This window comes from Mus caroli, unplaced genomic scaffold (genome assembly GCF_978045245.1).
Source record: "Mus caroli unplaced genomic scaffold, Mus_caroli_1 scaffold_2, whole genome shotgun sequence".
Taxonomy (NCBI): Eukaryota; Metazoa; Chordata; class Mammalia; order Rodentia; family Muridae; genus Mus; species Mus caroli.
Genome location: NW_028227257.1, coordinates 5,013,135 through 5,039,701, shown reverse-complemented (window position 1 = coordinate 5,039,701; position 26,567 = coordinate 5,013,135). Strand labels below are relative to the sequence as shown.

Below are 26,567 nucleotides of genomic sequence, written 5' to 3'. Positions count from 1 at the left end.
CCTGCTTCTGTACGTGCAATTAATTATTCATAAGTGAATCTGCCTGCTTTCCACTCAGACAGTATTTTCCTTTCATCTAAGAGCCGTAGTTGGAATTTAACAGACATTCATTATTCCCAACATTTTCAGAAGACAAATAAAAATGAGCCTGAAACAAATCCATAGCGGGGCACTCCTGAACTTAAAGCTCCTGCATCATGTGACCTGGATCAGACCCACCAAGTAGAGAGATGGAAAGTGGTCCTTCCACCACCCACAGAGAAGCCTTTCCGGGTTGCCTCCAATGGCCCCAGCCTGAACGCAGAAACCTACCTCCTGCTGGGCCACCTGTGAGTGTACAGACTGGAAGTCTAAGTAGCCTCTTACCAGACCATTCCTTGCCTTTCCACCTTCCTCCTCACTCCCTGCAACTCTGGTCTCCTCCCTCCTCTCCACAAGTCCTCTTTGGGTGTAGCAAATAGCTAGACACACCAGATATATCTGTTCCATCACTTTCCTTAAACAAAAATCCAGATGAACTTTTATAATAACTAATTCCCGCTGACTACCTGCTAACTCTGTGTCTAGTGCTTCAATGTGCCATCGGACTAAAGCCTTGCAAGTGGTTGCTACCTTGGGTGGCTCTGGCGTCAACTACAATGCAGGGTGCCACAAGCTCTGGTGGGGGACTTTGTTCACCAGGTTATTTGGAACGGGAAGAGCCACCCTGAGCACCTTGGGAAAGTCTCTTCTATCATTACACACTATTTACTTTGGTTATCTATTATTATCATTTCTTCCCTTTGTTTGCGGGCTAGCTCCCTTGGATCGTGGGTGGCGCTGTGGCAAGGATCTCGTCCCTGAGTACATCATTGAGCTCCAGGTGTTATCAATGATCCAGGCACTTAGGAGTTATTCAACAAACACTTGTCAAGTGATGGAAGGAAGGAAGAAGTAAAATAGCGTCTCAACAGCTCTGCAGACAGTGCCTGAGGACTGTAGCCTCTCCTCACTGTCTGCATCCAGAGCCCATGGTGTTAACCTCCCCGAAGATTTGGGACCACCTGCCAGGAGGCCTCTCCAGTTATCTTCAGTCTAGGTGTTCAGCGGGTCCTCTTTTCCAGAGCCTAGTCGTGGCTTTTGTAGGCTGTAGGGCCTCCTCCACTGGAATTACGTTTTATATCTCGCTCTGCAATGCACCGAGTACTTTTTGCCCATAGAAGAAGAAATCAGAACAGTTCTGTGATACCTGCTCGGCTGGCAGCTGCACTGGACAGGCAAAGCTTAAACTCACTAAAGTTTCGAGGTTTTTATAGCAACTGGAAGCATGCTTGCACTTCCGAGTGAGACCCTGTCTTAAAAAGGAGAAAAGGTAACTTGGAAGTGTTCTGGGCAGACATAAAGCTGTGACTCAAGCCATCTTGCTCTTGAGAGATCCTACAAGGTGTTTCCCCGCCCAGCAGGCCAAAGTGTAGGTCACGCCTCCGCTGTAACCACGCCCCTCACCAACTCCGCCTCTCTAGCCTTGCCTGAGGCCCAGAACCGCGCACGCGCTCTTCCATTTGTTGTGTCCTGCGCACGCGCAGTGAGGAGACGCGGCAGATATGGCGGGTCCGGCGCCGGGTACAATTATGGGAGAAGACTACTTCGGGAATGCCTCAGAGTGGGGCGAAGAGGCGGACAGCGGCCAGGTGAGAGGGCAGTAGGCGTTCCGCCAGGAAGCCGGGTCTGTGCCCTGTCCTCACGGCTCCTGCTCCGGCCAGACCCGGGTACGGGGGCCCGTGACCCTTGACTCCCTGACCTCCGACCCCGGACCCTAGCCAAGCAGGTCCAGGAACTGCACTCAGGGCTTCGGGCCGGTCCTGCCCCGTTAGGGACCTCAGTTTTCCATGCACTCCGATTCCCAGTGACACCTGGGGCTGATCTCTGCGAAGCAGAAGCCATGGTGCCTCCATGGTGCCCGAGGGGGCAGGACAGACTCTAAAGGGAGAAGTGGACCAAAGTGATACAGTGAACAAACTAACGCCAAACTCCAGCAGCATCCTGGGGTTGGGAAAACACTCTCTGGTGCTGGACAAACCAAACTTTTTTTTCATTTTTGGGTGATTTCATTCATCCTTAGAGTACAGGACAGGAAAGATCTCGTAGCCCCGACTGTCCAAGATTTGGGTGAGAGATGGGGAACGGGCACCATTCAGTGTCCCCCAAAACACCAGGGTTAGGAAATCAGAAGTCCATCCAGCTATATGACTGACTTAAGCCTCCCATATTCTTCTGGACAGTGTGTAGGGACCCTGGAATTTGGCTTTTCTACAGGAAGAGAGACGAGCTTTGAATGAATATGGGATGCAGTGAGGTAGACCAGTGGAGTGGTCAGTGGTGCAGTGAGGGTGATGGAGGAAAGATGAGGGGTTTCTGGAACCGAGTGAGGGAAGCCCTCCGTGGTTGGTTGGTTGGTTGCTGGACCAGGAGCTGTCAGTCATCAGTTGCAGCTTCCAGGGGTCCTTTAGAGCTAGCTGCTGACCAGTAGGACGTAAGACCCTGGGCATCTGTTTGTATGCTAGAGCATGCTACATCACTTGGGAACTCAGAGATGGATATATAGAGTTGGATTTAGCTAGTTTGGATGTTGGGCTAAGTGCTTTTGTGTGATATCGCAAGGTAGGCGCTAGAGCAGCAGTTCTCAACCTGTGGGCCGTAACCCTGTGGAGGTCATATCAGATATCTTGCACATTCACATTATGATTCCTAACAGTAGCAGATGACAGTTATGAAGTAACAACAAAAGTAATTTTACGGGTGGAGTTCACCACGGCATGAGGAACTGTGTAGAAGGGCTGCAGCATTAGGAAGGCTGAGAACCACTGCTCTAGAGTTTGAATTGAGTGTTATTCATAAGTAAAATAAGGCAAAAAGACTCAGCCACCTGCCCAGGGCACAAGGAAGGAAGGAAGGAAGACTCGGAGTGGTGTCCTTTGTGTCTGTTGCCACTTAAGTGACTCAGTAACTGAGGTGGTCCAGATGCAGTAAGAGTGGGCATGGCTTAGCGAGTACTGTGCTTGCCACACGAGCACTAGGTCCTGAGTTCAGAAACTGTCATCCACATAAAAAGCTCTTGTCTGTAACCCAGCACCGGGGGATCCCTGGAGCTCCCTGGCCAGCCAGCTGAACCGTCCGTGTTACTGAGAGACCTTCAAAAAGGGGTGTGGAGAGTGACTGGAGAAGACACCCAGCCTTGATCTCTAACATCTACACACAGACAATGTACACACAGGAACATCTCAGGAGACCACACAGACACAAGAAAGTACTCTGGGGATTAGCTTGGTGGTTGTCGTCCATGTTCCGTGTCTGTTGAGGGTTAGGCGTGCCAGGCCCTGGCCTAGAGTCCACTGAATTTCAGTCTTTTTTAATTTGGTTTTTCGAGACAGGGTTTCTCTGTATAGCCCTGGCTGTCCTGGAACTCATTTTGTAGACCAGGCTGGTCTCGAACTCAGAAATCCGCCTGCCTCTGCCTCCCAAGTGCTGGGATTAAAGACATGCGTCACCATGCCCGGCACTGAATTTCAGCCTTAATGACTCTGGTTTGACCTGTTGACCCTAATGTATTCTCTCCAATGAGAGGGATGAGCTAGTGGGGTGTCAAACCTGTGACTTAGGTGTCTTGAATGTGGTTCAGCACATCTGTAGGTGGGAATGTGACAGTGTGAAAATACTGCACACCCCTGCGCTTGCACACTTGCTTCATCTCTATTCTCTGACTGTACTTGAAGGGGTAAAAGTCCAGAGGGCTGGAGGATGGAGACTTGACTGGGTCCATCTTCCCTGGTTTGGGGACAGGACGAGGTGTAGAGAGCCTACAGTGCTGTTGAGTCCGGATGGTGGGAGCTCAAAGCAGTTGACTTATAGACACTTAGATGAGTTGGCCACAGGATGTACACGGGAATGAAGGTAGCTGAGACTGCACAGGTAAGCAGGACAGAGTTATATCAGAGGTTGGGATTCTTTTCCCCGCCGAGGGAAACAGGAAACTAAGCAGCTAGGTCAGATTTGTGACTTAACGAGGGTAGCATCGACATGAAAGGTGATTTCGTGGGGTGACAGGTTGAGGCAGGCGTGTGGAGGTGTTACTGCGGGAAGCATACAAGAAGTTAAGGAAGGGGAAGAAGTACCAACCTGGACCCTTGAATGGGAGATGGGAGTGCGGGGGGTGGGGCTTGCTGGCAGGCAGTGGGAGGGAAGGGAGAGGAGGAGAAACTGAGGACACATCCAAGGTTTCTGGGTGGCACGTGGCTGACTAGAGGAGTCATTTATTGAAGTCTCATTGTCCGGGCTGATCTGTTTCCAGGCAAAGACAGGATCAGTTTAACTTCAGAGTTCAGAGTCCTGTTGGGATGTGGAGTGGGAAAAACAGTGTTGCATGCTTCAATCTGAAGTGGTCAAGACAGGTCCAGCCGGGTGAAGCTGTAGACACGAGAGAGGCTTCAAGGCCTGGTGTGTCGGAGAAATATTGTCAGGGTAGAAGCCTGGCAATGCTGACATCATTTGAGTGGCTCTCAGGTTGAAGTGCAACCTTCTGCAGGCACCCTTTACAGATGTGGTCCAAGAGAATACACCCCAGCCATCAGAATGAAGTCGGTGGACCCTGTCTGCTCCTAGCACATTGCTGTCAGAGCGTCTAGACCACTGGGACAAAGTTCTTGTAAAGAGCCACATTGTATGTGTCTTAGGTGGTGTGGGGCTGTTTCATAACTACTTCACAACCAGATTAGGAGAAGTAGTCACGGATAATAACGCACAAGAGTGGCTATAATCGTGTTTCAATATTTTCTTTTTTTTTTTTTTTTTTTTTTTTTTTTTTTGGTTTTTCGAGACAGGGTTTCTCTGTATAGCCCTGGCTGTCCTGGAACTCACTTTGTAGACCAGGCTGGCCTCGAACTCAGAAATCCGCCTGCCTCTGCCTCCCGAGTGCTGGGATTAAAGGCGTGCGCCACCACGCCCGGCTCAATATTTTCTTTACGAGAACAGGGAGGGGATTGAGTTTGGCTCTTTTGCTGGTTCCTGGCCTGGCTCTTACCTCATCATGTCAGTTGCCGGGAGGTTGGCCTCCTACTTTGCGAACTCCTTCCATGGAGACGCTATGTCTTGTATTTCAGGTTCCCAGACTCAGTGCAGTCATTGTTACAGAGTATCTGCTTGCTATTTTGACTTCAGCTTTGCAGACAGACAGACCTGAGGTCACTCGGTCCCCCATACCATGTATTTGTTTTTGTTTATTTATTTATTTATTTATTTATTTTTCCTTTTTTCGAGACAGGGTTTCTCTGTGTAGCCCTGGCTATCTTGGAACTCACTCTGTAAACCAGGCTGGCCTTGAACTCAGAAATCTGCCTGCCTCTGCCTCCCAAGTGCTGGGATTAAAGGCGTGCGCCACCACCGCCTGGCTCATACCATGTATTTGTTAGCAGGTCAGACAGCCAGCGTGGGTGGCCTCCAGCTAGAAGTATGTCTAAATCTAGACAAGCTTGTCATTTGGAGGGTTGGTGATAGTAAGTGTAACTTGGTGGCTCTTACTGTCAGAGTCACTCTGTTAGTCTTTACTGGAGAGCATCGGAGAGCCCGTGTGGAGTAGTGTCGGTGACTGACTGTTGAGCTGAATGTCAGCTGTCACTCTTGGTCCTCCCTAGGCCAGCTCATAGACCCCACTCCTGACTGGAATGGAGTCATGAATGCCTTTGTTTAAAGAGGATGCCAGGCATTGTGTACAAGACTCACCACTGTGGACCGTCCAGCAGACAGCCTGCTTGGTATGGTTCCTGACCCCTTTGAAGCTGCCACTTGCTCAGCTCACATCGTGAGGTTGTTATAGGGTCAGATGAGATCATGCGTGTGACACTTATGGTCTTTGAGATCTCTAGAGCAAGATTGCAGGGCATTTCTATATTAAGGGAACCTCTCGGGGCTCTTGCCTTTCCCAGCATCAGGAAGATGATTCCGGAGAAGGAGAGGACGATGCTGAGGTGCAGCAGGAATGCCTGCATAAGTTTTCCACCCGGGACTACATCATGGAGCCCTCCATCTTCAACACTCTGAAGAGGTGTGCGAGGGCAGTGTGCACACTCGGGGGTGTGAAGAATGTGGTCTTGGCAGGGAAGTCGGCCAGAGTCCTTGGCCCCTTAGAAGACCCTGAACCCCGACTGCCTGTCCTGCCCACCTGTCTACCCCAGCTCCTCTGTGTTCCCTCAGTGTAAAGGCTGACCTTTTGCTCTTCCCAGGTATTTCCAGGCAGGAGGGTCTCCAGAAAATGTCATCCAGCTCTTATCTGAGAACTACACGGCAGTGGCCCAGACAGTGAACCTGCTGGCTGAGTGGCTCATTCAGACAGGTGCTTGGGAGGGTAGTCCCTGTCCTGGCCACTTACCCCTCCTGTTTCATTTTCCATTTACAAGTGTGTGTGTGTTTGTGTGTGTGCGCGCGCGTGTGTGGGTGTGTGCACAAGCATATGTGTGCACATGGGTGTGATGTGCATAGATGCAGATGGGGGTCCAAGGTTGAGTTTGGAGTCTTCTCGGCTTGCTTGACTGCCTTACTCATTATCGTGGGGTCTCGGTCAAGCCCAGGGCTTGCTGAGATGGCTGGTCTCACTAGCCAGCTTGCAGCAGATGCCCTGTCCTTCCTGCTGAGTACTGGACTACAAGTTGACCACTATGCCCACCTGGTATTTTTTCGTGGGTTTTAGACATCCAAGTTTGGTCCCCATGTTTGTATGAGAAGCACTGTAACCACTGAGCCATCTAGCCAGCTTCTGCTCATCTTCTTCAAGAGACCTTTGGGTCCTTACACTGCTGATAGATTAGCCTTCCAAGCATTCCTGGTTTCCAAGATTCAAAGGCAGAAGGACTACTGAGTCCCCCGCTTTGTGTGCTCAGCTCTGAGCTGTGATTCAGTTGCTGGGTTTGCAGGTAGCCTGTGAACTGATTCTCACCGAGCTGCTTCCCCAGCCGCAGAATTACAGGGTTCCACGGTGTATGCTCAGTGTCTCCTTTCAAGAGGCCTATTACAGCCAGCACTAAATGATGGATAATTTAGGACTGGCTCTGAAGATGGCTTTTAGCTAATGTGATCAGAACAGAGCCTTACTGTAAATCCACTGAATTGGGTACACTGACGTCATTCAAGCACTGTCCGGAAACCAGCTGCCTCCCGGCTGTCAGGGTGACTGGATCCTAGTGTGGCTCTTGACTGCACCTGCCATCTCCACAGGGCCAGAGTGTTCTTTGAGCCCCTCACCTGGCCCTCTGTCTTTGATGAGTATAAGTTTGAAGATGTCTCTCTTGGCCATATAGAAAGGGCAGACATCTCATGGACCCACACTGTGTTTCTTTCTTTTGGGTGAATAGACTTAGAGACTAATTCTACAGGGTCCAGAATCTTGGCTGCTGTTGCTGTGGTGGTGGTAGAGCTCTGCGATACTGGTAGACTGGCCATGCTGTTTTGGGGGTGCAGGAGGGGGTGCTGCTTCAGGTAAAGCTTCCATCTTCTCCCAGGTGTTGAGCCAGTGCAGGTGCAGGAGACCGTGGAAAACCACTTGAAGAGTTTGCTGATCAAGCACTTCGACCCTCGGAAAGCAGATTCTATTTTCACTGAAGAAGGAGAGGTGAGGGATGCTGTCCTTGCCCCAGCATGCCACAGCCTGGGCCAGCATCCTCTCTACATTCTGAGGAGTGAGGTGTTTGCATGGGAGGTTCCAGTGCTGAGGCCAGGAGCGCCCAGTGTCTCCCCCGACTACTGCGTGCAGGTCTGGCTTGAAGGCTGCCTGGGGGTCCTCCAAGACGCAAGCATGGCAAGCACTAGGTACACAGGAAACCATGGAGCAGAGTTTGTGCAAAGTGTATATAAATCAAGGGGATCTGGTCTGTGGCTCAGCCCCTGGTGGAGGAAGGCGGGGTTGGAAGGAAGGTATAGGAAATGTCACAGACTGCTGCGGCTTCAGGCCGTCTTCCTTCAGGACCAGCCAGTGGTTCCAGGTGACTCTGTCTTCTCTGCGAGCCCCATTGTGCTCACGCAGTGGCAGGGATACCTTTCTCCCCGCTGCCAAAGGCAAAGGGCTCGGTAAACATGAGTTAGTTGTACGTGATGTGGCCCCAAGGGATCCGTGCTTCCACGGGACATTTCATGTGTCTTCTGGGAAGCATGTTCTGTACCCTCTCCGGTTAGGCACATCTTTCCAGAGTTGTGACCCGGCATCCAGGAAGTCGACCATTCAGCTAAACTGCCTGTGCAAGGCGAGCCCTGCTCCTCCCAGAGCTGGGGCCCATAGATCTCTTCCAGTTGGAACCACTGCTTGTTCAGCACAGACTTCCGAGTCTAAAGTGAGGTCTTTGGCCCTGTCCTTTGTCTTTGGCAGACCCCAGCTTGGCTTGAGCAGATGATCGCACACACGACCTGGAGAGATCTGTTTTATAAGTTGGCCGAGGCCCATCCTGACTGTTTGATGCTCAACTTCACTGTGAAGGTAGGGAGAACCCTGGACTCCAGGAAAGACGAGAAGCAGGTCAGCCCGGAGTGCTAGGAGCAGAGATGGTGTCTGTGCTTAGGGCAGTGCTGACTGTTGCAGTGTGGGGCACAGCTGAGCTTAGATCGCGCATATGCGCTGACAGGCCGAAGGCAGACCTGACCTGGCTGCCTTTTTTCAGATACCAAGGCCCAGGAGATGTGTGAGTCTGGGTAAGCAAGCACCTACATGGTGGCACAGCATGAAGCATAGGAAAGTTGGGGATCAAGAGCAGTTCTTGCTTGGCTCAGCCCCTACAAAGAGTTGACTGGCTCACTGCTCTGAAAGGTGGCGGGCGCCCCAAGTGCTGACCCTTGGCTTTGCGTTGTGTGGCAGCTCATTTCTGATGCGGGGTACCAAGGGGAGATCACCAGTGTGTCCACAGCCTGCCAGCAGTTAGAAGTGTTCTCCAGAGTGCTTCGGACCTCTCTAGCCACAATCTTGGATGGGGGAGAAGAAAACCTTGAGAAAAATCTCCCTGAGTTTGCAGTAAGTCGCTCTGAATCTCAGGCTACAGGGAGACGGCTGGCTGAGGCCAGTCTTCTGAGCATGAGATGTCCTCACTCTGTTCTCCAGGTCAGAAAACCCCTGGCCAGAAACTCCTTTATCTGCACTTACACTGTGACCTGACCTTGTCTCCCTGTAACTTTCTAGAAGATGGTATGCCATGGCGAGCACACGTACCTGTTTGCACAGGCCATGATGTCCGTGCTGGCACAGGAGGAACAGGGTGGTTCTGCAGTGCGCAGGGTCGCTCAGGAAGTCCAGCGCTTCGCCCAGGAGAAGTAAGACATCTGCTTGCCCTGCTCTGCCTCCCTTCCTCAGGCCCACAGCCCCGCTTCCAGCTCCATCAATTCTAGGTCATCTTTATTTACCTGTGGAACTGAACTCAGTGTCGCTTCTAGTCTCTAGGCCTTGTTGGCCTTGGTGGTGACCATTTTGCTAAGGACACGATTACTCTGGTAGGCTGGGCGTGTGCACACATGTTGTAGGAGTGACATGAAAACAGTCCAGCCTGGGTCTCCAGGAGCCCATGGCAATTCACTGTCTGCTGCTGAGCCTCCTCTGCTGACATGTGCAGGGTGTGTGAATCCCTCATGGAGGCTGTAGCTGCATCAGGGTCTTTCGCAGCTCGCTGTGGCTGTTGTTCTCAGGGGTCAGTTTGTTGAAGGAGTGAATAACAGCTGTCAGAAAGCACAGGGGTCCTACCAGCTCAGTCTTGGATGTTCAAAAGTGAAAGAAAAGAGAAAGCTGTTAGTGATGGTGTGTGGTTTTCCAACCAGGGGCCATGATGCCAGTCAGATCACGCTGGCCTTGGGCACAGCTGCCTCCTACCCCCGTGCCTGCCAAGCGCTTGGCGCCATGCTGTCCAGAGGAGCCCTGAATCCTGCAGACATCACGGTCTTGTTCAAGATGTTCACCAGCATGGACCCTCCTCCTGTGGAACTCGTAAGCTGCCTGTGCTTCAGTGAGGCCAGGTGCCCAACACTAGGTGTCAGGTGTCTTGGGGGGCGGGCTCCAAGTTCCCCTCATTCTCTTAAGGCCATGCACGCTGATCTTTGTTGTAGTAGTTTTCATTGATGTTGTTAAACACAAGGTCTCGCTCTCTGGCCCAGGCTGGTCTCAAACAGAGCCAGTTGTCCTGCTCTGGCCTCTCTGAGTGACATGCCAGGGGTTACAAGCATGGCTACACCTGGCATAAGCCCTCCTCACAACCTTGCTTTCTGGCATACTACAATTAAAGCCAGGGCCTGTCACATTCTAGGCAAACGGTTCACCACACAGGTACATCCTACACCATTAAACTGTCAGTTTATCCTTCCCCTCAGCCTTCCCTCTGTCAGAGCCCTATGGTTGGGAGAGCCAGGGCCTCCCCACCAGCCCACTCCCAAGTGTGCCTCTCCTTAGATCCGGGTGCCAGCCTTCCTGGACCTGTTCATGCAGTCGCTCTTCAAGCCAGGGGCCAAGATCAACCAGGACCACAAGCATAAGTACATCCACATCCTGGCTTACGCTGCCAGTGTGGTTGAGACCTGGAAGAAGGTACTGTCAGTGCTGAGAACCCATGGCCTCCCTAGATCTGGTACTGTGTGGGGATTTGGGCAGCGAGAAATCTCCAGCCTACCCAGCATCAGAAATGTCTTTACCGTTGTGCCCAAGATAGTGAGAGCCCGGTGCCACAGGAATTGTGTGGCATCTCTTACACTAGGACTTCCCTGGACCACCCAATCAGCCACCTCTAATTGGTTTCTATGGGCTGTGCGACTGTGTAGTCTGATGGTTGAATGAATTTTTGACTGAAACAGGGAAAGGGACTTGGGGAGAAAAGAGGCCATGCCAGGATACCCCACAGCAAGGCCACACTCCCATCACCCCTCACCAGCTTGTATGCTTTCAGAACAAGCGGGTCAGCATTGGCAAAGACGAGCTCAAGTCCACGTCAAAGGCTATCGAGACTGTCCACAACCTGTGCTGCAACGAGAACAAAGGGGCCTCTGAGCTGGTGGCTGAGCTAAGCACACTTTATCAGTGCATTCGGTGAGTGTGACACCCGTCAGTCTGTCAGTGCACTAGTAGGTGAGTGGGACACCTGTTCCCCCATCCATTCCCTGGAGTTCAAGTCCTCATGCTTCCATGGTTAGAGCATGTACGCTTGCGCTGAGTAAGAAACTTGGGTTTCTTGAGCTTAAGCACACACATGGGGAACTTAGCAGCTGCAGCAGCAGGAGGGCTTACTGTCCAGAAATCTGCCCAGCAGACCTTCACAGAGTAGACTAAAGAAAGGACATCTAGAATTAAAGGAACTGGATTCATCTGTAATCACACTGTTAAACCAACAAGCATTGCCTGCATAGCAGTGACTCGTGAGTGCGTACGTGTGTCCTGGGGTCTGTGTCCTCTTAGGTGCTTTCACTTTTCTGGGGACTAAGGAAGGGTCTGAAGTAAAGGTAAACCGGAGCCCAGGCAGCCAGGCAGTGCCCTCCGTGTGGTCCTTTCCTCATGGGGAGTGATGATGGGTTTGGAAATAGCTGAGAATCAGATCCCTTGTGGGAGGACCTCATCAAACCACTTCTGTCACAAGCCACTACCTCAGGGCAGAGTGAAGGGGAGCCACTGTGTCAGCAGACACTGCCTTTCCAGCTGTTTGCTGCTCTGGCGTATTCAGCCTCAGTTTCCCCACTCTGCCTATAGGTTTATTCAGCCTCAGTTTCCCCACTCTGCCTGTAGGTTTCCAGTGGTGGCGATGGGCGTGCTCAAGTGGGTAGATTGGACCGTATCGGAGCCAAGGTACTTCCAGCTGCAGACTGATCATACTCCAGTTCACCTGGCCTTGTTGGATGAGGTAAGAGGTTGGAAGGACCACTTGTAAGATGCATAGTGGTCTGTGTCTTAGACCTTTGCGTTGGGGTAGCTTGTGTCCTACCAGCTTTTCCTTAAGTATCTAGTTTCACTTGACTGTAGATGTGTTTTTATCAAGTGTTAGGAGAAGGAAACCTAGAAGCCAACAGGTGGTGTTGTCCCCATCGGCAGTAAGCCACTTTGGGTGGGTGTGACAATTGTGTATACTCCCCATGTTCTGCTAGTAAGCCCTGAGAGCGGGCAGGCGCCTCAGTGATGTCTTCTGGGTGTTCACAGATCAGCACCTGCCACCAGCTCCTGCACCCCCAGGTTCTGCAGCTGCTTGTTAAGCTTTTTGAGACAGAGCATTCCCAGCTAGACGTGATGGAGCAGGTGAGCTGTACCCCAGAGTGTCTCGATGCTGGAGAGTTGCAGCTCTGACCTGCTCCGGGTCTCTGTTCTTCCACAGCTCGAGTTGAAAAAGACCCTGCTGGACAGGATGGTGCACCTGCTGAGCCGCGGCTACGTCCTTCCAGTGGTCAGTTATATCCGCAAATGTCTGGAGAAGCTGGACACGGACATCTCCCTCATCCGCTACTTTGTCACTGAGGTCAGCGGTGAGCGTACCGTGGAGTCACGGGTCACGCTCCACTAGCCCAGCCCTTCTGGCTGGGTGGTGTTTGTGTGATTCCCAACTCTGAGATCCAGGTTTTTGGTGATTGTGTACATCTCAGCTGTGTCCTCTGCCTTAGGGGTGGGGGCTGCAGTGTTTCTGGAAAAGCCCTGGGGCCGGCAGAGCCTCTCATACCTCCCTGATTATTATGGAGTGCTGTGCCCCGCATCAGCAGGTTCAATAACCCTGAGGTCTCCCCACTAGGTTCTGGATGTCATCGCCCCTCCGTACACCTCAGACTTTGTGCAGCTTTTCCTCCCCATCTTGGAAAATGATAGCATCGCAGGCACCATCAAGGCAGAGGGCGAGCATGACCCCGTGACGGAGTTCATTGGTAAGGCCTTGATGTACCCTGTGCCATGATGGTTCACCTTACTCCTCACCTGCTCTAATGCAGTGGCCATGTGTTTCTGTACAGCTCACTGCAAGTCTAACTTCATCGTGGTGAACTGAGCGCATCTGTAACAGAAGCCGAAACTTCCATGCCAGCCTGGGGTGGGGGGGGGCCAGAGGACTCGTTCAGAAAGCTGCTCTGTGAAGAGGCTCAGCCAGCCTCCTGGAAGCAGGCTCTGCTGGGAAGAAGCAGGCAGCTCTTCTCAAAGGTAGCTTCTGTGGTAGACAGCCCCGCTGTGTCGCAGTGTGGCCTATGCTGCCTGTCACATGCCAGGTGTGTGCCACCTCTGGAGAGGGACCCAGTGGGCCTCTGGGTAGTGGGAATCCAGCAGCTGGGACACTTCATGAAGGGTTTATGTAAGTTTCCTCCCTATGACCCAGATGGTCAGTTACTTTGTTAAGTTTCCAAGAGTAATGTTGGGCTGTGTGTGTGTGTGTGTGTGTGTTGTGTGTGCTAGTCTCATGTAAATAAAGTACACAAGCGTGGGAAGCCAGATATTTTACTCATCTCTTAGGCAGTTTGGACTTGTTCCCTCCTCCCATGGATTCCAGGGCTCCAGATCTGGTGATAAGTTGAGCTGTCCTAAACCATAGCTGTCTTCTCCAGGTGGCTGAAGGCAAGCACTGTAGCAGAGGAGGCAGGCCTGGAGGGTACGGCGGAGGGCCCCAGTGCAGTTGTGTTTCATCCTTTACCGTCTCCTCTCAGGATGCAGTCCACACTCTGGTCCTCATGTCCACAAGCACTGTTTTTAGCTGTCTGGACATGTCCAGTGTCAGTAATCAATCACCCCGCCCTGTCATGGTTCACAGCGCTGCTTCCAGAGACATCTACCTAAACAATGGGGTCCCCAAAGGTGCAGGCACTCTCGATGGCAAGGTTGTAGCTGTCACCTGTGCCACCCTTGTAGGTGCTGGTCACGATCCTCATCCAGCCTTTCTCACCCTGTAAGGAGCAAGAACTCGGCATCAGTGCCTTGGGACATGGCCCCTCTGTTCTGTAGACCCAGGCCCTGCCCTCAGCCACCATCCGTAGACTAGCCCTATAGAATCTGAGGGTCCAGACAGGCTCCCTCAGGCCCACATAAGCAGCAAAACTCTGTGATACATACGGCCCCTCTCAGTTAATGTTTAACCGGAGGGTGCTTTGCAGGCAGCTAAATAGTGTAAGAAAATGTGACTGTCTCCCTGTTAATACCCCACTTGTGGCCATTCAGTAAACATGGCTGACGTTTTATCATGCCCCTTTTGCTATTTCAGGGTATTCCTGTGTCTGAAACAATTAGCTGTTAGTACTGTGTCCTAAAAGCCAAAGTCAGCACTTATCCTCCCCTGGACCTTTGACCCAGCGCGAATGAAACACATGGCAGGAGCAAGCATGAGCTGGTCCTCAAGGCATAGCCAGTCAGTTGCCACCAACAGGACTGTTTGACCCCAGCCTTACCTGTTTCCCGGAGCACTGGGGCTTGGGGAGGAGCCACTGGCACCTCAGGGGCTTCTAACACCCAGTGATGCACAGGACAGCAACAGTCCTGCACAGTCCTGAGGTCAGACCCCAGAAGTTGCTTGTGACATAGCTGCAGCCAGTTCTTCATGAAGCTGAGGAGGGGGGTGTGGATTCCAGTCTGACCTTAAGAAAGGGAAGCTATCTTACCCAGGGTTCGCCCCATGAATTTCGGACAATCCAGTACTCGATGCCATCGTTGCTGACACCCCAGCCGGCTACAGAGATGATGTGGTTGATAACGGCCTGGTCCTGGTGCTCAGCGTAGATGCCTCCAGTGTAGTTAGACATCATCTCTGTTGCCATTATCCCGCAGCTGTGAAAAGTTCAGTGTAAGTGGCACATGGGTGTTTGTGTGACTCGGGCCACAGTAGTCCAAATCCTGCTTCAGTGGTCCCACCAACATCCAGATTCACCACAGTCAGGGGCTTCTAGCTTATACAGAAGTTCCTTGGGGCAGACTGGCTAATAGCTCCTGTTTGCTTCTGAGAAAGCCAACATCTTTACAGGCAGAAAAGATTATGTGGTACTCAAACTAGGAGGTCACAGTGGCAAGGTAGGAAAGACGAACAAGGTACAGGAATGTGCACAGACCTAGCTGTGGCTTCACCACTACCTGAAGAGACCTCTCCTTACCTGATGGGACCATTGGCATAGATCTCGGCCATCATCTTCTCCCTCCCGGACAGGGAGCCGTAGTCACCCACTCTCCAGAGGGTGTAATTCTGGATGGTGTGGCACTCTTTGAATTCAGTGCAGGTCCCACACTGGTTAAACTTGTCACAGTCTACAACACAAGAAGTCAGCATGACACCAGCTCCTCATTAACCCGCTAACGAAGCCCGCCCCATCTTCTCCACTTTTCTCACTTAGTGTGCCATTCATTAGCTGACGCGGGGGGGGGGGCCATCCAGCTCAGGTGCTCCCTAATTACACGCTTCTCTCAGCTGCAAAGAGAAGCCCCTCCCCCACCCTGCCTGGGCAGAACAGAGAGAACAAGCGGGTTAGTACTTGGCAGGATTAGTACATAGCAGGGCCCTCTACAGTAGCCCTTCTCTTCCCCTTTAAAGGCCAGGAGGACCTCACAGCGTGCTGGAATTAAAAACTGAATGCAATCAGATTTTTAAATGAACCAGGCAGTTGCACTGCAGGCGGGAGACCGAGCAGGCCAGTGTACTTGATTTAAAGACGTGCAACCTCCTCTTGCCTTGAGAAGCACCAGAACTTGGTTTACAGAAACAGCCAAAGCAACCCCCTGGCCTCGACTTACACTACAGAGCTATAGTGATCAAAACTAGCGCTGACATAGTAACAGAGACAGGTGGACAGAACAGCTGGACAGACCTGACAACATTATGCCCCTTAATTCTTGACAAAGGAGGCAAAAACATACATCAGGAAAAAGACCAAAACTTGGGAGGCAGAGACAGGTGGATTTCTGAGTTTGAGGCCAGCCTGGTCTACAGAGTGAGTTCCAGGACAGCCAGGGCTACACAGAAACCTTGTCTCGGAAAAAAAAAAAAAAAAAAAGAAACAATTAAAAAGCCCAGTCAACCAATGGTGCTGGGAAAACTACATATGTACATAAGAAAAATAAAGTTAGATTTCTACCTTTTATCCTGTATAAAGATCAATTCAAATGGGATCAAAGACCTCAACTTAAAATCCGAAACACGAGCCGGGCGTGGTGGCGCACGCCTTTAATCCCAGCACTCGGGAGGCAGAGGCAGGCAGATTTCTGAGTTCGAGGCCAGCCTGGTCCGAAACACAAACTTCTAGACAAAGATATGTTAAATCCCCCTTAAGATACACGGGTAGGCTGGAACTTTCTGAATAGACTATCAGTAGAACAGGGATTAGCCCCAAATAACAAATGAGACCACCTGAAAATAAATGTTTTCATACAGCAAAGGAAACAGTCGTCAGGCCGGGCGTGGTGGCTCACGCCTTTAATCCCAGCACTCGGGAGGCAGAGGCAGGCGGATTTCTGAGTTCGAGGCCAGCCTAGTCTACAAAGTGAGTTCCAGGACAGCCAGGGCTATACAGAGAAACCCTGTCTCGAAAAACCAAAAAAAAAAAAAAAAAAAAAAAGGAAACAGTCGTCAGAACACAGGACCCACAGAATAGAAGAAAATCTCTACCAGGTACACTTGAAACATCCAGAATTTACTAAGCACTCCAAACACTAAACAGCAAGGAAGGAAAACTACCTGCCAGTCAACAAATGGCCACATGCATCGAATAAATAGTTTTTAAAATGTAGGTCTGGGGGTGGTGGCAGACATCTTTAATCCCAGCACTTGGGAGAGAGGGGTAGGAGGATGTCTGTGAGTTTGAAACCTGGTCTACATATCGAGTTCCAGGAGGGCCAAGGGTACATAGTGAGACCCTGTCTCAAGAAGAAGAAAAATTCAATATCCCTAGTCATGGAGCTAGCAGGGAAATGCAAATTGAAACTACCTCATCCTTGTCACAATGACTGTCATCAAGCGATCTGACCGCAAATGTTGGAGAGGATGGTTTGGAGAAAGGGAGCCCTTATTCATTGCTGATGGAGATGCAAATTAATACAGCCATTATGGAAATCAGTTTGGAGATTCCTCAAAAAATTAAAACTACCATCTGATCCAGCTGTTCCACCCCTGGGCACATACCCTGAGACCCCGCATGATCCAGCTGTTCCACCCCTGCACACATACCCCGACCCCATAGCCTCCCACGGAGTTCTTTGCTTGCCCAAGTTTACTGCTGCTTTTTTCAGTACGGCAGACAGTGGGATGGAACTAGCTGCCCACCAACAGGTGAATGGATGATAAAGACCTGGCACATATAAAGTGATTACTATGCTGAAGAAAAATGAAATCACAAAGTTTGCAGAAATAATGAATGGACTTTAGCTTGTATAATATTAAGCAAAGTGACCCAAACCTGGGAAACCCTGTTCACCTTTATAGGGAGAGCCTATCTGTCCCATAATATATACATGTAAGAAAACAAATGCACATGTGTGTACAGTGTAACGTTTGGAGAGAACAAGGGAGGCTAATAAAAAAGGGCAAACTGCTTCCTAGTGACATCACATAGCTAGGATATTTTGTCCTTTGTTCTTTTAAGGAGAAATCCCACATTCTTAATACAGGACACACCCCTAATGGGCAGTGATGTCACGTGGGGCCACTGCCTCACTGGGGAGATCGGAATTGTAAATCATGTTTCATATTGAACACTACTGCAGGACATAGCTCTTGGAAAAATTACTAAACTTGTATTTGTGAAACAAAAATTATAGCTGTCTAACAGAATGTGAAGTTTGCTAAAAGTATGTTAGGAGTAATCCTAATTTTGGAATTTTCCAGCATTCCTGGGAATCCTAAGATAAAATAGTGATGTACCCAAATCTCAAAGCATAACATGCTGGGGGAGGGGGGGGGACTTGGAGATGATCAAAAACCTGCTTTTGACTGGGCAGTGGTGGCGCACACCTTTAATCCCAGCATTTAGGAGGCAGAGGCAGGTGGATTTCTGAGTTGGAGGTGGGGAGGCAGGGGAGAGGGAGAAAAAGAAAGGAACTTGCTTTTTACATTGTATGTTGTGATTCTACAATGTAACACTGTTGCTGAATACTTTGTACTTTGTTTTTAAAAATAAAAAATGGGGCTGGGCGTGGTGCCCCATGCCTTTAATCCCAGCACTTGGGAGGCAGAGGCAGGCGGATTTCTGAATTCGAGGCCAGCCTGGTCTACAAAGTGAGTTCCAGGGCAGCCAGGGCTACACAGAGAAACCCTGTCTCAAAAAATCAAAACAAAACCAAAATAATAATAATAATAAAAAAAATAATAAAATAAAAATGAAGGAAGAAAAGAATTAGGTTTACAGGCTGGGGAAATCAGTCAGGTATAAAGAGCTGTTGCAGGGCCAGCGTTCAGATCCTTAGCACCCACAGAAAGTCAGCATGATGCCACCTGTCTGTGGTCCCAGCCCTGGGTGGTGAAGACTAGTGGGTCTCTGAAGTCTGCTTGCCAGCCAGGCTAGCAAAAATGGATGCACTTTAGGCTCAGAGAGAGAACAAGGTGGAACGAGACTAAGGAAGACACCGAGGCTGACTGTACTTAACTATCATCTGTCTAGATCTTTCCCTGGGTCAGTAAACTCCTTGAGGATTACATCATCAACTTAATTAGTCATCCCCCCCCACTCCCCAGGCACCAGTCCCAGTGTGAGTTGCACCAGGAAACTGGTCCGTGGTCCTGATGACCCTAACCATCAGTGAAGGTCAAAGGGACCTAACCTCAGCTGGATGTCACTCACCAGTTTGGGAATGAAGGAAAAGGGATAAGGCCCCTGGGTTATTCCATAAAGCAGTCCATTGCCTTCCCTCCACCCTGTGTCTGTCCCCCTGGTGGGGTCTCTGGTCCCTGCTGGGTTTGCTCATCCAGAACAAAGGACACCCAATTACAGCAGAGAATTCTTTCTCTGTAAGTAAGGCCCATGAGAGCATCCGCATGCCAGGTGTGCACACTCACGTGCCGCATCCCGTCATGCGGTGCTCTGCTTTATTTTATTTGTTTGTTTACTTTTAAGATTTGAGATTGGGTCGGGCAGTGGCGGCGCACGCCTTTAATCCCAGCACTTGGGAGGCAGAAGCAAGCAGATTTCTGAGTTCAAGGCCAGCCTGGTCTACAGAGTGAGTTCCAGGACAGCCAGGGCTACACAAAGGAACCCTGTCTAGAAAGACAAAAAAAAAAAAAAATTGAGATTGAGCCTAGGGCCTCATGTAAAGTAAGTAGGCCAGCACTCTACCACTGAGCTAAATCCCCAGTCTGGACTCCTCTGCAGCATCCCAGCCACATAGTGTGACAGATACGGAGTAAATGTGGGCTCTCAGCCACTCTCCCTTGGAACGAGACAGGTTTGCAGCAATGTGGGAACATAGGCAGGGTCTACCTTGGTCCTTGGCCTGGTAGTTGTTGCAGGTCTCATCGGGGATGCCATGCTTGTGGGCATACTCCCACACCGGAAGGTCATTGCCCCCTTCACAAGAGCCAGCGTTGCCACAGTCAATGACATTCTGTACGGACAGCAGGGTGGAGGGCCATGCACCTTTCCTCTTGATGTTGATTCGGTCTGTAAGAGGCAACACACTGGTCAGCACCCACATTTCCCCCAACACCAAGACTGCCCCAACAAATGTCCCAGGGCTCTGCCCCAGGGTCCTTCTAGTTGTGGAAGCCTCAGCTCAGCTCTGGCTTCAGAGACTGTCTCTGGTCTTCCTCAGCACCATGACATCTGCCTGTCTGTCTGCAAGTGCCATGAGGCAGGGCCGGGTTTAGAGGTCCCAAGAACTTGTAAAGCATCACTATAGGATGGCAACGAAAATACTTGTATGCGGAAGCTAGAGACCAGACACACCATACGGAGTAAGGCTGGGGTGGGCATCTCCAGGGACAAGGGCAGCCTAGGGGAGCCAGATGAGTCTCAGTGAGGGGCCGGACACCAGCACTCAGTGCTCACGTACTACCACCCCCCCACACCCCCACACCCACTAAGAGATAGATAGGATCATCACAACATCCACCAGGGGATGGCTGACTTGCATCCTGAAAAACCATCTTGCTCTTCACTCTCAAGGTCTACACCCCCGTATAAAGCAACCATGCACCCCAGGCCATTTCCCCTATAGCCTTACCCACTCCTCCACTAAAGCAAAAGCTTACCTTTGTTTTCTCTCCCTCCTTCATACCGTCTTCAGCTCTGAGCCATCCCTCACACGCCCTATTCACACTCCACCACCTCAGAGGGCTGAACAACGCACAAGCAGACCTTGTCTCGCCACCATTTAGACCTGTTTCTGTGCCTAGGATGTCTTTCTGTGCCACAGGCAAGCAGGCTCCCAGCTGTTCAAGGCAGATGGACCCTCCCTCCTGTCTCCTTCCCCCAAGCTTGGTTCCCTCTAGCCTTCTCCCTCTGCATCCCCAGCAGCAGGTCACCTTTCCACGAGGGGGCACCTTCAAGCACAGACCTCTATCCCAGAGTTCAATGGCTCCACGCTTTCCCTCTCAGCACTGGGAGAGAGGGATCCACCATTGTGTGCACGTCTCTCTTTGGCCTTTCAAGCCACTCTTGTCAGGGTCCCAATCTCTACACCACCCATCCATCCAAACCCCTTCTCCATCCTCACCTGACAGCAGAGGGGCCACCCCAGGCTTCTGAAGTGCCTAGCATGTCTGCCTGGCATGGCTCTTCTGCATTCCACCTCAGGAGAGTGTTTCTCACTCTGACTTGCTGAGGTCCCTTCCTTCTCAGGTCCCTCTGGTGACCTCAGCTAAGACCCGCTGTCAGGGGCTGTCTGGATAACCTCAGGCCTGCCATCTTCTAGACCTGACTTAATGTCTAGCTCCAACCTGACCAACCAACCAGCTCCAGACTTCACAGGCTTCTTGAGATGGCCTGTCTACACAACCACGCTCTGCGTCCTTAGCCTCAGTCCCATCATATCTCCATTCACACCTCTGCGCACCATGCAGTACACACAGTAGGACTGGCCAGAAGGAGCGAGTTCTGCTTTGTGGGGCTTGTGCCATGGCACTGGAGGCAAGGCGGAGGGCAAGCAGGACAACACTGCAAGGAGATGTGGTGGGGACCATCCGGGGGCTAAGTTATCATGTACATAGCACAGCCTGGGAGATGTTCATCCATGGTCTCACGTGTTTGAATGCTTGGTCTCCAGTTGGTGGACTATTTGGGGAACAATTAGGAGGTATGGCCTTGTTGGAGGAGTTGTGCCACTAAGGTTGGGCTCTGAGGTTTAAAAAAGCCCACACCTCTCTACCTCTGGGCCCTGGATCAGATTTTAAGTCCTTAGCGACTGTTCCAGCACCATGCCTGCTGCCATGCTTCCCACCATGACGGCCGTAAGCAAAGCCCCAGTTACATGCTGCCTTTTGAAAGTGGCCTTGGTCGTGGTGTCTCATTGCAGCAATAGAGCAATAACCAAGATGCCATCCAAGGAGAGGAGCGAGAGGATGTTAGGAAAGGAGAGGAGCAACTTGCGTATGAAGGTGACTATTCCTCACCTGCTGACGTGAGGACAAGAAGGAGGAGGAGCCAGACAACTGACTGTGCATGCTCTGGAGGTCAGAGAAGGACCTGTCTTTGGAATCCTGAGATGGTATCAAAGAAATAGGATGGAGCTCAGGTTTAGCAAGCATACTGTCTGAGACCAGACAGGAGCCAAGGTGTTAGGAAAGACACCATGTAGTGCCCTCACTAGGGACGAATGGAACACCTAAAGAACCTGGGACCAGTTTGCAGGAGGAACGTAAGGTGAGTTTGATAACCTCTAAGCTTTTGCTTGAGTGTCCTCAGGGGCAGGATGGGCTTGGTGAGTAAGATGACCTGAATGTCTGGGGCTGAAGGCCGCAGGAATGGAGGTCAGAGGGCAGCAGCACACGGACAGGAAAGTTAGGAAAAGGTCACTGCTGGGAACACAGAACTCAGAAGTGTGGGGACTGGCGAAGCAAAGGTCCTAGGAGGGTGGCAGAGCCGGGTGTGGTACAGCGAGGGACTCGCTCTACCCCACCGTTAGGATGTTAGGAAGCCTGGTAGCCTGACCCGAGGGGCTAAAAATCTCAACATGAGGCAATGTGGAAGTGAGGCTGGTGAGGACACAGAGGAGCACGTGGGCGGGGGACGGGGCTGGCTCCAGCTAACCCAACAGGAGCAACAGGACAGTGAGAGACGGGTGGGGCCAAGGGTCTCTTGGTCACCTACCAGAAGTGACTGGTCAAGGATAGGCCGCTTGGATGCTTAACCACTTCAACCATTGGCAGATGCAATGAAAGTCTTCATTAAAGAACCCACACGCCCCTTAACCCAGAGATGGGGAAAGGCAAACTAGTCTCCTGCTCTGCTCTGTCCCTGGCAAATGGCCAGGGCCCCACGGAAGTCCTCTCTGATGTCTGCTCATCGAAAGAGGAAGCAAAGCTCTGACTGCTACTGATGAAGATGTCGGAGACTTAAGAAGAAAAGAACGAAGCAGCCATTTTCCCCAAGGACACTCACTGCCTTGTAGCAACTGGGAAGATACAACCTCGGTAGGACCTAGTGCCCACCCAAGAGGGGTAGGCCCAACAGCCTCTGGCCATCTCTCCCGATCCTGCAATGTTCCACACCCTCCTCATTTAACTCGATCCAGAGACCCGAGGATCGTTCCCACTCCATGCCACACTCACGCCACACTATGCTCTGCTGAGAGGGGCCTTTCACTTCCCCAACAGCAGTCGGCCACACCATTCCTAAGTGCCCTGGACTTTGCTCTACTCCTCTGCTATGGCTGCCCACTCTTACCCCCTGCCTGCTTGGTAAGCACCTCTTGTCGGCCCACCTTCTTTCTTTCTTCTTCTTTCTGAAAGGTCAGCAGTATGCCCCAGCCCTCAGAGGTGACTCTATGAGGGGCCACAGCTACATCTGCCCCTGGCTACTGCTGGGGTTCCCTCAGACAGGAACCCCTCATCCTAAAAGGAGAGTCCAGGCTGATGAGCTGAACTGAAGCTGCCATTCATCGCACAACGCAGTCTCCCGACCTGAACGAGGCTTCTTAGGCTGGGCCCTGAGAGCCAACTGGCAGGCAAGACCTACATAAGCCCTACAGGCAAGAGCACTGCCATTTCAGTAATGAAATTTCATTTTCTTAATCCTCAACCCAGGCTCCACCTACAGCAGACTTGGCCAAAAAGATACCCAATCAAGAGAGGACACTGGCTGAGTCCCACTCCCAGGCAGGAGACTCCCCCATTGGTTTCCAGGAACCACCTCTGGGGATGGCAAAGCTGAATCTCCATGCTACAGGTAGATTGGCACTCCCTGGCTCCTGCTTCCTCTACCAAGGAAGGGCACAGCAGCCCTCTGGGGCCTCTCTCTTCCTACTGAACCTTCTACTTGACTCTTGGGCGGCCAGGCTAAGGTTGGAAGAAGAGAGCTGGGGGGGGGGGCGCATTTCAAACTGGGGAACATGTTCACCTCAAATGCCAGCTGCTACTGAGAAGCAGTTTCACTTCCATGCCCCACAAACCAACTGTGAGCTCAGTGATTTTGCAACACCAGTCCCATGGCTCTCCATGGCTGAAGTCACAAGTTCTGAGAAAGGGAAGTTTCCTGGGAGCCACTGTCACCAGATTCCAGCCCAAGCCTGTCCCACAGAGGCCCTAGGAGGCCCACAGGAGAGAACTCCAGAATGATGCAGCCACCTCACTCTGGCGGAGGGGAAATCCAAGCCTGAATCCTGGTACAGGGCCATGGGCCCCTGTAGCCCTGGGCTATGGCTATCATGGCTCACCTAAAGGTAGAGTGGATGGTGAAGTGCAGCCACCCACCTGGCCAAGATACCGGCTCTGCCCTAGGCTTAGCATGGAGCTCCAGGCCACCTACCTGCCATGGCACTGGTGCTGCCGTGGGCCCAGCAGGAACCACAGTACTGTGGAATGTGCTGGTTCCTGGTGACGCTGGCATAGTTGACACCGTTCACATTTCTCCAGTCCCAATTCTTGGGGAGATCCGCTGGGGACAGGTACTCATGAGGCCGAGGATAAGTCCTGGGAGGACATCATGGCAATGGAAACCAACTCTGGAACACATGGGGCCTCCCCTCTCCCTCCCCCACCAGGGCCACAGATCTAGACATTCCTCCTGTTGGCCTTCTTCCCTTTTCCAAACTGTGGTCGTTTCAGAACTTGACCCAGAAGAGCCACCAGCAGAACCCAGGACTATTGGAAGCTGAATGTGACAGAGCAGCTCCGAAATACCCTAATGCTCACCAACAAAGGCAGTAGAGGCGAGAACTGCCCAAACCAGCAAACCCCAGAGCTCCCCGGATGTGAAAGTCATCCCAAAAGGAAGGGATGGGATTTGTGCTTCCCAGGCCTAATGAGGCAAGGTCCCAAGTGTCAGGGGGTGCGCGCTTGGCCTAGAAGTTGACCCTTTTCCTCCCTAGGCACAGCCCCGCGCCCACCTGCGCCCCAGCAGAGCCAGCTGGTCCCCGCGAATGGGATGGTAGCAGGTCTGGCCCGAGCGGAAGTAGAGTCTGGCCCGTGCCGCACTCGCCAACAGCAACATCAGCAGCACCAGGCGCAGCTGCTGCACCGACCCCGACGACGCCATGCTCCTGCTCCAAGCCAACTCGGATCCTGGATCACGCGCAGCACCTTCGACCTCTTGACCCGACCCGCAGGCCCACGCGCTCGGGACGCCCCGCCCGGTCCTTTAGGAGGCGCCCAAGTTGGACACACCCCGAGGGCGGGGCCTTCCCCGCTGCTCCTGCCCCCGCCCCGCCCTGCCCGGCAGCCCCCAGGAGATAATCTGCCTCACTAGGGATTAAACAACAGGATCAGCAGAACCTGGGGTCACACAACCAGACCCCAGACCTGACAGTGCCACCAGCCATTGTGATAACACGGACTGACAGCAAAACTTAAATTTACTATTCAGAGACCCAGGCATCCTGGAGCAGGGTAGGGCTCAGCAGGCTTCCATGGCCCACTCAGCCCAGATTCTTTTGTTTCTCTGCTCTGGAGTGTGGTGCAGTGTCCCACTAGGTTAGGTCTCCCTAGGAGCGCACAGAGATATCCTGAGGCTGGAGAAGGTGTGGGTCACACCCAGCATTGGTCTCTAGCCTGGCTTTCTGAACCCCTCCTCCCCACCCCCCAAGACCCAGGCTTTTCCTGAAGAGACAGCTCTCCTTCACAGAGAAGGATCCTTCCAGCATTACTCTTTTCTTTTTTTCTTTTTTCTTTTTTCACTTGGCACATATATCGTGAGTCCCCGGGGTTCTGGAAAGGGTCCCTGCTAACCAGACTCTTCCAAGATGAGGAACTGAGAAAGAAGTGGGACATGACCAGCCTAGGTTTTGTAATGGGAGAATTTCCCTTTCCCCCTGTGCCCCGTGAGCTATAGTCAGCAGTCCCAGGCCACAAAGCTATCTCTTCTTCTGTAAGAAACATTCCCTGGTGTTTTATCTCAGGCTCTCTCCAGGAGGTGGGTGTGAGATTCCTGATGCACAATGGCCAGTGGGGCTACAGCCATTCCTCTGCCTGTGGATAGGGGCAGTCAGAAATCACAATGGCTGTCTTGCTGCCTGCCTTTCCAGATCACCCAGGATTCCAACAGGACTCAAAAACCTGCTGGATACCTCCTGTCAGAGAGCAGAACAAGACCTCAGAAAGCAAACTTGGGGCTACCCTTAACAACGCAAGAGTTTTGGTCCCTGTTGCTATAAAGTAGTCACTGAGGCAAATGAACTCTGGCATCTGTCTGTTGAAATCTTTCATCCTGGGGAGTCATGGCAACCTCTCCCTTCTGCTGGGTGGTAAGTAGGATGGTAGGAATGAGGGCCTCCCAAGGCCCAGGCAGAGACCTGAGTTCCCTAAGCCATTTCTCCCCAGTAGTGACCATGCATTGACCTTAGAGCCCTTCAGTCCACTCTGGGGGAGGGGGGAGGGAGTGTCACCTCCCACGTGGGTTCCACATGGGCTCTCTCTCACAGGAGGGGACAATTGGTCTTGGCGATTCTATGGCATCACACAGGCAAGGTCTAGTGAAGAACACAATAGGGCAGCAGCGTTTATCGGGAGAGTATGCACTCGGTGTGCTCACGGTCCCAAGTTCAATCCCTGGCACAGATAACAAGCAAATGAATGAGTGGAGTTTTAAAATTAACAAAATATACATTTTAAATAATGTGTCGTCTATGTGTGCCTACCTATATGTTATATGTGTGCATGTGTCTGGGTGTCCTTGAAGGCCAGAAGAGCATACCCAGCACCATGGAACTGGAGTTAGAAGCTGCTGTGAGCCAATAGATGTGGGTGCTGAGAACAGAGCTCTGGCCCTCTGGAAGGGCAGTCTGTGTGCTCAACTTCTGAATTGGTTAGTTAGCTAATTAATTAATTAAAATGAATGAAAGGAAGGAAAGAAGGAAGAAAGGAAGAGCTGAAAATGCTTTGTGAGTAACAGAGGTTGTGCCCCCCCCCCCCCCAGAAGCCAGCCAGGGGCAGCTTTTCTTCTTCTTCTTCTTCTTTTTTTTTTTTTTACAAAAGGCTCTCTGGCAAAGTTTTATTAAAGGAAAACTTTCTTGT

At 51.6% G+C, this 26,567-nt stretch overlaps 2 protein-coding genes across 2 annotated transcripts; one reads left to right on the top strand and one right to left on the bottom strand.

The window, feature by feature from the left end:
- The first annotated feature begins 1,537 nt into the window (after positions 1-1,537).
- On the top strand, positions 1,538-13,432 carry Nelfcd (negative elongation factor complex member C/D). The gene is made up of 15 exons (XM_021183685.2): positions 1,538-1,670; positions 5,958-6,076; positions 6,255-6,364; positions 7,527-7,636; positions 8,387-8,494; positions 8,870-9,022; positions 9,188-9,318; positions 9,817-9,982; positions 10,442-10,576; positions 10,932-11,071; positions 11,762-11,876; positions 12,170-12,265; positions 12,342-12,482; positions 12,750-12,879; positions 12,964-13,432. Exons 1-15 carry the CDS (start codon positions 1,584-1,586, stop codon positions 12,996-12,998), a joined length of 1,776 nt encoding a protein of 591 aa, XP_021039344.1. The 5' UTR covers positions 1,538-1,583; the 3' UTR covers positions 12,999-13,432.
- On the bottom strand, positions 13,423-24,702 carry Ctsz (cathepsin Z). The gene is made up of 6 exons (XM_021183696.3): positions 24,446-24,702; positions 23,866-24,029; positions 19,384-19,563; positions 15,076-15,226; positions 14,590-14,755; positions 13,423-13,881 (listed from the first exon to the last, which is right to left on the bottom strand). The coding sequence occupies exons 1-6, from the start codon at positions 24,592-24,594 to the stop codon at positions 13,771-13,773; spliced, it is 921 nt and encodes a 306-aa protein (XP_021039355.1). The 5' UTR covers positions 24,595-24,702; the 3' UTR covers positions 13,423-13,770.
- Positions 24,703-26,567: the final 1,865 nt, after the last annotated feature.